Source organism: Perca flavescens, chromosome 21 (assembly GCF_004354835.1).
Source record: "Perca flavescens isolate YP-PL-M2 chromosome 21, PFLA_1.0, whole genome shotgun sequence".
NCBI lineage: Eukaryota > Metazoa > Chordata > Actinopteri > Perciformes > Percidae > Perca > Perca flavescens.
In genome coordinates this window covers 13,437,150-13,449,668 of record NC_041351.1, presented here as the reverse complement: position 1 = coordinate 13,449,668, position 12,519 = coordinate 13,437,150, and the positions used below count along the sequence as shown (strand labels likewise).

The 12,519-nt window shown below is 39.2% G+C and overlaps 1 protein-coding gene across 1 annotated transcript in view; it reads right to left on the bottom strand.

Moving 5' to 3' along the window:
• Positions 1–9,748: 9,748 nt before the first annotated feature.
• LOC114548223 (rho-related GTP-binding protein RhoN) overlaps positions 9,749–12,519 on the bottom strand; it is a 28,505-nt gene continuing 25,734 nt past the window's right edge. Inside the window, exon 5 of the mRNA XM_028568038.1 lies at positions 9,749–10,773. Within this exon, the coding sequence (XP_028423839.1) occupies positions 10,519–10,773 (255 nt within the window). The 3' untranslated portion in view covers positions 9,749–10,518. The remainder of the gene's footprint in view (positions 10,774–12,519) is intronic.

Sequence of the window (12,519 nt, the reverse complement as noted above, 5' to 3'; positions counted from 1 at the left end):
TGGATCTCGATTATTTTTATTGATTTATCTGCTGATTATTTTCTTAATGAATCGTTCGCTCAATAAAATGTTTAAAAGAAAGTTCGAAAAATCTGCCTGAAGCCCAACATATCTTTATTGTGTTGTTTTATCCTACCAACAATCTAAACTCTAAAGACATTCAGTTTGCTGTCAGATACAATAAAGAAAAGCAGCAAATCCATAGCCTGACATTGCCAGACCAAATCGCAAATGCTAGTTAGTACCTGCCAGAGCTGATAAAAAAACAAAATGCTTGGCTTACTAGGCATCCTAGAAGCACTCAAATGACAAAATTCAATTTCAATATTGCAGTAAATGAAACTTATTTACCTGACCTCATTTTCACAAGGCCACTTTCTTACCTGTTAATTTGCTCCTCTAGTATATTTTAAGCGGCAGAGACTGTTTCTAGCATATGTTTTTTGTTTTGTCGATTCACTACTTTAACCAGATTCATGCAAAGACTTTGTGGAACCCAAAACTACTGTGCAAGAACTGTATGTCTCTTTTCAAAATGTTAGAAACAAAGAATGTGGAAAAAGCACTTTCATATAATACTTTGATTTTAATTACTTTCATGCTCATAACAAAGTGTAAATCTTAGTCTTTTGGAAAGGGTAACAAAAAAAACATTTCACATTCATTACGTGCCCACTTTCAGTAATAAGTGACTCCTCCTGCTTCAAACCTCATATTAAACCAACAGATAAGAGAGTGGTATTGATTTCATCACTCTAGGTAAGAGAGCAATCATAACTCCAAAAATCTCAAACTCCTATCAGTTTCAGAATGCTGCAAATGTCACGGTTTCATTCATTAATCCAGGTCTTCTCTCTCTCACATTCATGAAAAACAAGACCACTTACAATATGTAGACCATGCTTCTTCGCATATGGAAAACATACCACCTTAATAATGTATGTTTCTACTTATAGCACTTACGCAAGATCCCTCAGCGTGTGGTTTTAGTCTGCACAGTGGTGATTGTAATCTATGCAGAAACTCCAAAACCAATTGAAACAATGTAGAAATGAGTGAGTGAGTAAAGGGCAGAGATATTGCAGAAAATTATATTTCTACTGCAGCCACTCTCAACTTTTCTAGCAGAATGAGCTTGGAACAATTATGACTCAAGGAAATGAGTCAACTTGAATGACTTCACCCTTTATTAACCCCATATATATGCTAGCTCCAAGGCTATAGTGGTGATTATAAGTGTTTTTAGTGTTGGTAAATCCAAATGCATCTGCTGAAGAAAGGGTGCTTTACATGGAAAAAATGTGCCTCTGGACACATTAAGAGTTCTTTAACAGCAGATTATATTCTATTGAACTCCCATATCATGTTAAAACAATGCCAAGAGAACATTTAAAGGTTTTCTACAGATTAATATCAACAACTCTTTTGCAATTTGTGTCAGTGGCATGTGCTTGCAGGATAAATTCAAATGCTGCATTTAGTGTCATTCATTGCTATGACAACAACAGATATCAAAAACCAAAAGAAAATAGGGAGAGCCCACGCGAAACTGTAATATCAGCACGTTTGCTCCGAGGCCTTTTTAAATGCCAGATGTGCGGTGACAGACGCCAGAGTGACACTGCGCTGCTTTCCTCCAGTCAGCTGATTTTTCAGTGCTGAGCTGCAGCCGTGCGCACATTCAGCTCTGTATGGGAGCTGGGGTTACAGCATGATACGGAGTCGAGGCTCACAATGCAACACTGTTTGCTTTCTTTTACTGTACAATTGACGAAATGGTTTTATCCTGAGTCTTTTCTTAGTTTGATAAAGACACAAGGGTTGGTGATGCTTGAAACGTCCAGTCCTGATACTAAACTGTCAAATGACTAAAAAGATTTTCCAAAATAATGTCAGCAATAACCTGAAACCATGTCTAACAGTAAATGTAACTGAGATTGAAAATCAGACTACTGTTCTCAGAAAAATACATTTATAAACTTTATTCCAGGCCTGACATCCATATAAGAACAAGATTAAAGGAACATGGCGACTTATTGGGAATTTAGCTTATTCACCGTAACCCCCAGAGTTAGAGAAGTCGATACATACCCTTCTCATCTCCGTGCGTGTTGTAACGCTGTCTGACGGTTCCAGCATTAGCTTAGCCTAGCACAGATCCTGCAGGTAACTGGTTCCAACTAGCCTACTGCTCCCAATTGTGACAAAAGTGACAAAATAACGCCAACATGTTCCTATTTACATGTTGTGATTTGTAGAGTCACAACATGTATAAAAAAACAAGGTAACATGAGACACAGCCATCTTCTAACAGTAAACAAACCAGGAACTATATTCTCAGACAGGCTTGCTGCGAGCATATCACTCCACCCAAGTACTATATTCTTCCGCCTGAGAATATAGTTCCCGGTTTGTTTACAGTTAGAAGACGGCTGTGTCTCATGTTGCGTTGTTTTTTGTACACGCTGTGACTCTATAAATCACAACGTGTAAATAGGAACATGTTGGCGTTATTTTGTCACTTATTCGGAGCAGTAGGATTGCTGGAACCATTCACCTGATGTTCTGTGCTGGCCTGATGCCGCTGGAGCCGTCAGACAGCCTTACAACACGCACGGAGATGAGAAGGGTATGTATGGAATTGTCTAACTCTGGGGGTTACAGTGAATAAGCTAAATTCCCAATAAGTCGGCGTGTTCCTTTAACGTTAAACAAGTTGCAATGTAAGCTAACTAATTAGCGTTGTTCCCTACGGCTGATTCAAGACCTGATCACCCTGTCGGGGTTGTATTCGCTATAACAACCGCCTCGCTCTACATTATCCCTTACATATCTGTTAGAACAGCTGAGGCTGATGGGAATGTGATTAGTTTTGCAGGTATTCGGTCTTGAACCAAAGTATTGCAAGCAATCCAATAGTTGTAGAGACATTAACCTGCAGGTTGCACAAGATAACAAGTCAGAGAATCACCAGTCATTAGGATACATCCTATGGGAACTGTGAATGTTTGTACAGAAATTCATAGCAATCCATCCTATATGTTACCAGACAATTCACTTAGAAACAAAAATGTCAACCTCATGGTGGAGCTAGAGAAAAGCTCAAGGAGGATCCTCAAAGTAGTCAGTAGTCTTCATCCTCTCGGGAAAATGTATGTCTGTACAGGATTTCATGGCAATCCATCCAAACCCCTAACCCTAACCCTAATAAAAACGTTTTAGTGGCACACTATAATCACTTGATAATGTCAGAGGATTAGTATCAGAACTGGGAGGTCCAAAAAATGTGTTGATTTGTCAGTAATCATTGAGATTATTTACAGAACAGGGAACAACCAATTTAAATAAAACCTATTGGTCACAAGGTTTAATTTCTCTGTGTAAAGACTTCGGTGTTAGAGCCTCTTTAACTGTAACTGAATTATGGTGTAGGTCTGTGTAAAAGGTAGGTTACTTGTTAGATCTCTGCAGTTATTGAGACTTAATGCCTCGGCAAGGACCGGGTTATCTTACTGTTGATGATATTTCTATTCAAATGTTGGGGGGAAATAGGCACAAAACAATCTGCTTGGCCATCTGGACTGTTTCAGCGTGCTTGTTTGTGAAGCTGCACATCTTGTGTATGTGTATGCAAACATGTACAAGTCAGATTGGCATTTGCTTCTAACACCTGAGGGCAGTAAATTACCCTACAGCTAAATTCGGCAGGAGCAGAGTGATTGTTCCTGTTTTTTGGAGAATGTATGTTGGGATTTTTCTGCACCTCTTACAAGAACTGAAACAACAGTTCCAAGCATTGTGATGTCGTGTTGTCATTATTTTCATAGCACAACCATTGTGGACATTTTTATGGGCATTTTTCATTATTGTCTGACTTTTTATGGGTCAAAAGATCAAGTGATTGAAAAAATATTGTTTTCAGATTTATTGATAATTAAGATAATTACTAGTTGCAGCTCTACATTCCCACTTTTAGAGTAAGTTTTCTTGTTTGTGATGTGTCAAGAAAGACTACAATTTATTTATATATTATGATCATTTCCAAGCACAGCTTTATGGAAATGTCAAAACTGACCCCATTTTCAAATCCGTAATTCTGTGTATTTCTAACAAGAGCAAAAAAATAGTGTTACAACTGAAAAAACTTAAAAGCGCCAGCGGTTTGGACACAAGTTTGGTCAGAAGATTGATGGGTTAATGTATTGTGATGTTCATGTGCCCTTACAAACACATCCATGTCAGATCTCTGTAATCAAGCTGCTATGAATAATGAGTGCACTTATGATGACCCTGACTGCTTTCTAATGCTGTGATCCTCATTAGTTGCTGGCCCAGTATTTTGGTCACACCCCTTGGCTGTAAACAGAACACTGTCTACAAGTGTCTCTTCAACTATTTCCTTAAGGCTGGTTCATTAACAGGGAAACAAACCAACCGGTTTGGTTTCCTTCCAAGCAAATCCATACTGTCTCTAAAACTTTGGCCCTTGTAGAAAGAAAGACACATCATTTACATAGTTGGAACAAACTGTGTTTTCCAACACGTCAGGCTCTCCAGTATGGGCTTTGTTTACTCCTGGTTAAAGTTCCACCATAGTAAAAATCCAATTTTAGAAACATCACCCTTATTTATTATGTGTGTGTGTGTGTGTGTGCGCACGTGCCAATAGCACGCTCGTATGTGCAGCTGCATTCTGTTTTGTGTGTGCTTTACCTCGTCTTGACTCCACAAATTTGCCGCCTTCATTGTTATACAGAGAGAACAGGAGAAGCCTGAGCCCTCATGAACACAGGGCACATATATTTTTAATCTGCTCAATTTTACATACTGTTTAAATGGGTCCTGCATTTTTAATGACTTACTCTCTCCCACTGACACGGCAACCATTACCCTGGCACCCATTGCTTCCGTGTTGCTTGTATTGGGTGGTTCATGCTTGTTGCCACCCTTATTTCACCTAGTTGCCTTTCTATGTGTTGTTAAAAGTGGGGATTTGAGTAAAACTGAACTCATAATAAAGCAGTGCCGTCAGCCATCTTCCATCCTCAGAGCATTAGGGTGTAGTTTTATGGCTCGTGACACTGTGTAAGCAGGAAAGACATTAAAGATGCAGAAGGGTTGAGCCTCGGTGGTCACTGATCGGTGGTACTTTATAGTGGTATTAAAATGAAAAATGGACCCCCTGCAAAGTGTGTTTGTATCAAGATAATGGTGCATGTAGTAATAATAATGCAGGAAAAACAATACATCAAAATAGATTTCTGTCTAGTTGAAAAATGTATGAACAAACTTCATTCCTTTGCAGAAAAAACATAATACATTTTACATGTTAGAATTACCTTAGTTACATTTGAGCTTCTCACATGACCACATGTGACTTCACATAATTTACATGTGGCTGGCTCATCTCACAGGGGTCTTGCTCTATGATGAGAGGTTGTAGGTTGGATTTGGAACCTGAAAGTTGTTGTTGGAGTGTATTGTTTCTTCTCTGTAGCACATTCCCTTCACATTCCAGGTAAATGCTTTGTGATTAGGTGGTTAAATTGAAAAGGAGCAGAAGTCAGTAACAAGACTGAGAACCACTTGTCTAGCTGTTGGTTGCGTTGTGAAACTGTAACTGCTGAAGCATCCCTGAGAAAGTTTCTTAAGTCCTATAGCTCTATGTCCCAACTATGGGCAATAAGTGAATTTGCCCCTTGGGAATAAGACATACATTAATTAAGTACAAAATGCCTTCATTACAAGTGCCTTAATTTTAAAGATGATTCTGCAAATTTTATGGTTAAGTTACAATGTTATAAGCCATATATACACTGTTACAGAACTTTTATATTAGCCTGGGACACAATTTAGTTGGGTGTGCTGTTGCATCACCTTGAAACAAAGAACCTTCACTTCTTCAATACTTATTACTTATCTGATTTCTCCCTCTGATATATATCAACCCCTTGATTGCACTCTTAGTATTCTATTTCCAAAAAGCCACGTCTCCAATGGGATACTTTTAGGTTCAGGTATGCGCTTGTTCTTTGATTGGTCATCAGAACTTACAACCATTCGTAATCCTATGCATGATAAGACTCAACTCTGCCTTTTGTTTTTCACCCTCTTTACATTTCAGATTAAGGCATGCATCTCTACTTGCCTAGCTGATATTTTAAATCAAATATCTGCATGCAGGCTCAAACTATATCCCCCCTGACAGGCAAAATGTTTAGCCATGCTAGCGGCATGGCTCTGGAGATGGCAATGTTAGCTACATTACACTCTGTAGTCGCTCCATAGCATTACTTAGCTGTGGAGTGGAATGCCATTGAGGCAGATGAGGTTGCAAGGACAAGAGGAATGAGTGTTTGCCAAATACCTCAAAGTGACATCTTTCACATTATCTGTAGCAAAACAGAGGCTCACCCAGTGCCTGAGGCTGAGGTCGCTCTAACCAGTTTCTCCCTTAACTTGATTTTACTTGTCTTCTACGGGGCTGCAGCTGGTAAACAGAACTTAGGTGCAGAGTATCAGAGTTGGAAATTCAAGTCCGATTTGGTCCTATTACGTCACACAGGTAGCCAGTAGGCTTATTCTTTCTATGATAATAATTATAAAGAACATAACTTTGTATATGGATAATAATTAGTATTTAATGCACTATATTTAAAATTACATCACACTATTGACAGTCATGACCATGACTGTACCATGAGTCTGACCAGCTATTATTAACTGCCACTAGCATTTCTGATTAAATTACTATGCAGACATTTTCATATACTGTATGCAAGATTGTTGCTACTCCATCTGTGTGGACGTCCTCTCCCCACTGACCAGAGGTCTGCCGTGGTCTCGTCTCGGTCCTGTGGTGCGACCTTGCGCTCCCTATATGGCGACTTGGCAGCAATGCTGTGGAATGTCACTTTGCCGTTGCTCACAGAGGCAGCGAGTTGCTGCAGGGCCTTATACATGGTGGTAGGAAACAAATGGAACAAGAGTCACAGTTAAAGGTCAGACTCTAAGGCTTGTGAATGCAGTCCAGTACTGTATTCATTTTAAGTATGAGTGGAATATATAATTATTAGGACTGTCAATCGATTAAAAAAAATTAACTAATTAATTGCACAATTTGCTGTAATTAATCGCAATTAATCACTTTTTTAAATTGAGACTGAAGCTTGTAATAATGGATATTTAAATGCTAAATCACTTAACTTTGCAAATATGAAGAAAAAAACAAACAAGGAAAGGTTCTGCTAAGTTCAGAATGTTTAATATCTTTCAGAACAACAACAGCAACAATTTGGCTTATTTAGTCCTGCTGAAGGCTGCTGAAACAGCTAGAAACTGTCTGACTTGAGAGCAGATTTTTGTCACCGTCCCCGGCTGCTGTCGCCTGCTCTCATCTACTTTACAGGCGAGGCGCAGTTCATCTCCAACGAGCCGAGAGTTCAGTCGGCGGCAGGGCAGTCGGGAATCACCCGGAAATGGCGAGCGCAATGAGGTGACTAGTCTCTCAAAATCTGACGAAAATCTTCTAAACTGACCTTTGTTGAGCTGAAATGAAGACAGATTCAGCAACTGCACGGCCTATTTCTCGCTTAAAATGTTTTCAGAAACATGTTTCAGTGAACTATTTTAGTACAATATGAGATCGTATTCTGAACGGCCGCCATGACAGTCTGGCTCTCAATATCCGGAGAAAACAAACCCATGTGACGCGTTCGTCCAATCAGCTGCCGGTTTTCATTACTTGGGCAACAATACAGAGTAGCGCCGCCTGCTGTTATGGAGACGTATTACGTTTCTCAGCCGCCACATGAAGTAAACAAACACAGCTGCGTTAATTTCGTACATTTTTTTTAACGAGTTAAATATTAAAAAATTAACGCAAAGGCGTTAATTTTGACAGCCCTAATAATTATATTATATATGATGTTGCTGAATAGTTTTAACGTTTCTGTAAGTGTGAAAACAATCATTTTGATTCTAGAACTGACAAATGTTTGCTAGTTTTGTCAACATCTGAGACACAAACACAAACAAAGGCCTTTTTAAAATAAAAGCATGATTAAAAGGCATTCTCTCACTATGCCCATTTAATAACAAAAATGTGTGAATGTGGTCTGGGTGCAATGCAGGGGTCTGTTTGATGGACTACCTCAACCTCACATTGGACAATGAATGGGTACACAGCAGTGTTTTGGTGGTCTCGTGGAAGGTCTGCTTGACATGTCGTGCTTGGTCTATTTTTTCTCGTCATGGACTGTCTATTCTATTGTATTTTTTTTTTTTTTATGTATGGTTCTGTCCTTGTTTTATTTTAGTGCCCTCACTGATGTTTCGTTACCAACACAATACAGTTGTGTGTTTTGATTTTGCCTCTGTTTGTTTGCTGTGAAATGAAACTTAATAAAAAATTTGAGTCTGAAAAAAAAGAAATTGTGAATTTTATAGACCCCAACACAACGTAAACAAATTATTACAGCTGGCTCCCTTTCAAAAGCAACCACTACACCAACCGGTCCTCTGAACTGTAAAAGCAAACAGGTCAGGACATATAACTCATAGGGATAGAAAGAACTGCCAGCTACAGTGTTGCATTCTAATATAAGACCATAGAGGACCGAAGGAAAGTACAGCTTGTAAATTATACTGCACCTTATAAATGGGCGATGTTGATTGGTGATTGATATACTGTATGTGCTGCTAACCTACTGCAGTCATTAAGTAGTCAACAGTGGCAGGACAAAGCACAGAGCAGTAATGAGTGAACTGTTTGCTTCTTCATACTGGAATGATTTCTTTATCCCATTGCGACAAGCCAGTTGTCACCTCAGTTCCATCTTGTTTTGACACAATATAAAAAAGTAACAATTTAACAACGTTTTTTAGCCACACTAAGGGATGGCAATGTCGCTCTATTCTTCGGTCTGTTGGCTGGTCGGTCTAGCGCTTTAATCCAGTATGGAATATCTCAATAACTATTGGATGGGTTGTCATTAAACTTGGTACAGACATTCATGGTCCCCAGAGGATGAATTGTAATAACTTTGGTGATACCTTAACATTTCATCTAGCCTTAGCCGTACTTTGTGTTTAGTGCTAATTGACAATATGCTAAAATGCTAAAGTAAGGTGGTGAACATGATACCTATACCTTCTAAACATCAGCATGTTAGCAATATCACTGTGTTAGCATGCTGACATTAGCATTTAGCTCAAAGACTCTTGTTCGTGTTAAGAAGGCAAGATCATTCATGATTCATATGTTTTAAGGCTGTTTGTTGCTGTTTACCATTACCATGTGCTCTTTGCAATTTAATTAATTTATGATAATAAATAATTTTATCGTAAATTGTCGCAGATGAGCTGCCTTGTGCATAATGTAGATTTATGGCTGTATCTATTTTTATTCAAGCAAAGTTATTACTTTACTGTTACTACTTCTGTGCTGTTGATTTAGATTGGAAATCTTTTTTAGGTGAAAAGTTCTATCTTCCCCCGACAGAAGAAGCTTTTTCAAAGACAAATGTTCTTATCTTCCCGAGATAAAATGTTCAGACCTGGAAACTACTGTGCTCTCTGCACCAATGAGCTGAGATCCGAAGACAAAAGTATAACGAATCAAAGATTTCCCTTTTATACACTTCTAAGCATCAAGGCCAAATCACAGTCAGTGAATAAGTTACATATTAAAGATGTCCCAACATGTAGCAGAGCAAGTATTTTTATTTCATTATCACATGTACAACATACCAGTCACCCCCTTTACTCCCTCAGTGACTTTCCTTTCCAGTGGGGATTATTAGGACAATATTAATTTCACAACACTTTAGTCTTATGTGGTGAGTGATTATTCCATGTTCAATATTAAAAGCACTTGTGGTTTAAGAAAGTTTAATGTCATCTCAGCCCACGAGTTTGTTTGTCTGTCCAGATTTTCTTTTCAACTCGTTATATATGAAGTGGAACAGCAGAGTTCATTCCCTGACATTTACGAATAACTCAAAGCAGTTTGCGTGCATTGTATTGTGCTTCATTTATTTAAACACTTAAAGAGAGAATAGCATTTCAAAACAGGAAACAACATAACAAAATCAAGACCAGCACTGTTACTGCTGGTTCCTGCAAGGTGATCTTTCCAATTATTATTTATTAACTTTTATCTCCATAGTCAAATTTTTTCTGTCCTTGTTTCATTTGCTAACCACCCTGCTTGTGTCCATGTCAATTTTTGTCCACTTGTTTAAATTAAAGCGTTAAAGAAAAATAGCTTTTGCCACACCAATGACCTCCCCTGATGAGAACACAGCCACAGAGAAAATAATAACAAGGAGAGTTTTTCTAAAGATGGACAAACAGTTCCTCAAAGAACTCCATAAGATAGCATTGTTTCTTGTTTTGATCATATTGTCCTTTATGCAGTGCAGATCTGACAAGAATTCACCAATAAATTAAGTTCATGTGCAGTATGGTTTCATGTCCATCAGCAAACACAGGCCAGCTGCTGGTTAGACTCTGGTCCTACATGAGCACGCAGCTTTTTGCCCGGGCCTTTCTAATGGCAGGTGGGTGCTCATGAATCTCAGTCCGGGGCGGCTGCTGGGAGACCCGCTTGAGTCCGCAACGTGATCCAGCACGTTTAAGCTGAGGCCGATGGATACGGGATACAGACGCCAGGGTAGTGACATGAAAAACATCACGGACGCTGTTCTCCGAATACCTTGAAGTGCACTCTGTGTAGGCCACAGCACCGATCTGCTTCGCCAAAGTAGTGCCCTAAAAACACAGAAAAATACAGTATATGGGTCTGTTAAGAGGACGACACAGGTAGCACATCCAGCAGACAATTTGCAAAATTAATATTAATTTTGAGCTGTGTTTCTGCCCACCTGACAAATGTAAATCTGATTTTACTCTCCTTTTTAGCTCTGGTTTTGGCCTCCACCAAAAGAAAAATATTTGTCTCTTTAGCTGCTAGTTGCTTACTTAGTTTTCTGTTTGTAACTCTGTTTGCCATCCGGTGCGTGGAAGGTAGCGAACACTCAGTTTTTTGCCTGGTAATTATCTTGCTGCTGCTGGGGAAAAAAGGTTGATGAGAATACTGACACCAAACCAAATTTGCGGGTGGTGAAACTGAAACAAAAGCCTAAAGACCCTACAATGTTCCACAGAGCGGAGGGGAACTACATTCTGGTCATAATTATTTGTGGGTCCATAACAACGAGCATCTCCTTTCACATTGCTTATAGTCATTTGACCCATTGTTACTATAAAAAAAGCTTAGTGCAGCTTTAAAATTAAAACATTTATCCAGCATTGTACTTCAGTTTGTGTTTGTTTGTAGTCTAAAAGAGGGTGACTCACCTAGAGAGCTGCTGAGAGCTAGTACTTAGAGCTTTGCCAAATATATTGTGTGTATGTGTGTGAGAGAGACAGAGGAGTCATATGGTGGTTTGCATTCTTAAATGTCCTTAAACCATGTTGAACCTCTGGCATACAGTTGGAAGCCTCATGTAATTCAATAGAGTCAAAATTAAACTTTATTAAAAATGTATAATCAGATACAGAACGATGAGTGCATAGCAGATGAACAAACAGTGGACTTTGCAACACTTTTCAAGCATCCTCTAAAAGTAACATGCTGTTAGATTATCCTTATTCTTTTGTAGATATCAGACCATTGGTCTTGATCATGTACAGCAAACACTCCCCTCTTAAAGGAACATGCCGACTTATTGGGACTTTAGCTTATTCATCGTATCCGGAGTGATTAGCGCAACACCTGAAAAGCACCGTTGTTACTCTCTGCTCCTCACCACGGGGCATCTCAGGTGCTGCAAGCAAATCACTCCGCCCAAGTAGCAGAAGTTGCAGTGCTTCGCCTTCTGAGAATATAGTTCCCAGTTTGTATACGGTTAGAAGATGGCTGTGTCTCATGTGACCTTGTTATTTGTACACACTGTGACTATACAAATCACAACATGTAAATAGGAAAATGTTGGCATTATTTTGTCACTTATTAGGAGCAGTAGGATAGATGGAGCTGGTTACCTCCAGGATCTGGGCTAAGCTAGGCTAGCGGTGGGTGCGTCAGACAGAGTTACGACGCGCAGGGAGAAGGGTATGTTTGGACTCATCTAACTCTGGGGGATACTGTGAATAAGCTTAAGTCCCAATAAGTCGGTGTGTTCCTTTAATAAAAGCTCTCAGAAGCATGATAGCTAACCGGGGCATACAGAAAGCTAAGATCTTCCACACAGCTATGAAATATTCAAGGCCTATCTGTGCCACTGTAAAACTCGAGTGTAAAAGCTCAGCTTATTCCCAGTAGTGATTATCTTCATCTTAAATCTGGACTGGTTGAACTTGTATATGCTGCTTTTATTTTGCTTACCTGTTATCCAACAACACTGACTCTGTGCTTGGGTGTATCTTGTAGTAAGAAAGGCGGAACCTACATTTTGTATTGATTTAACCACGTCTTCTTAGATCTTTTAAATAGCACTCCTACCCTGTGGCCTT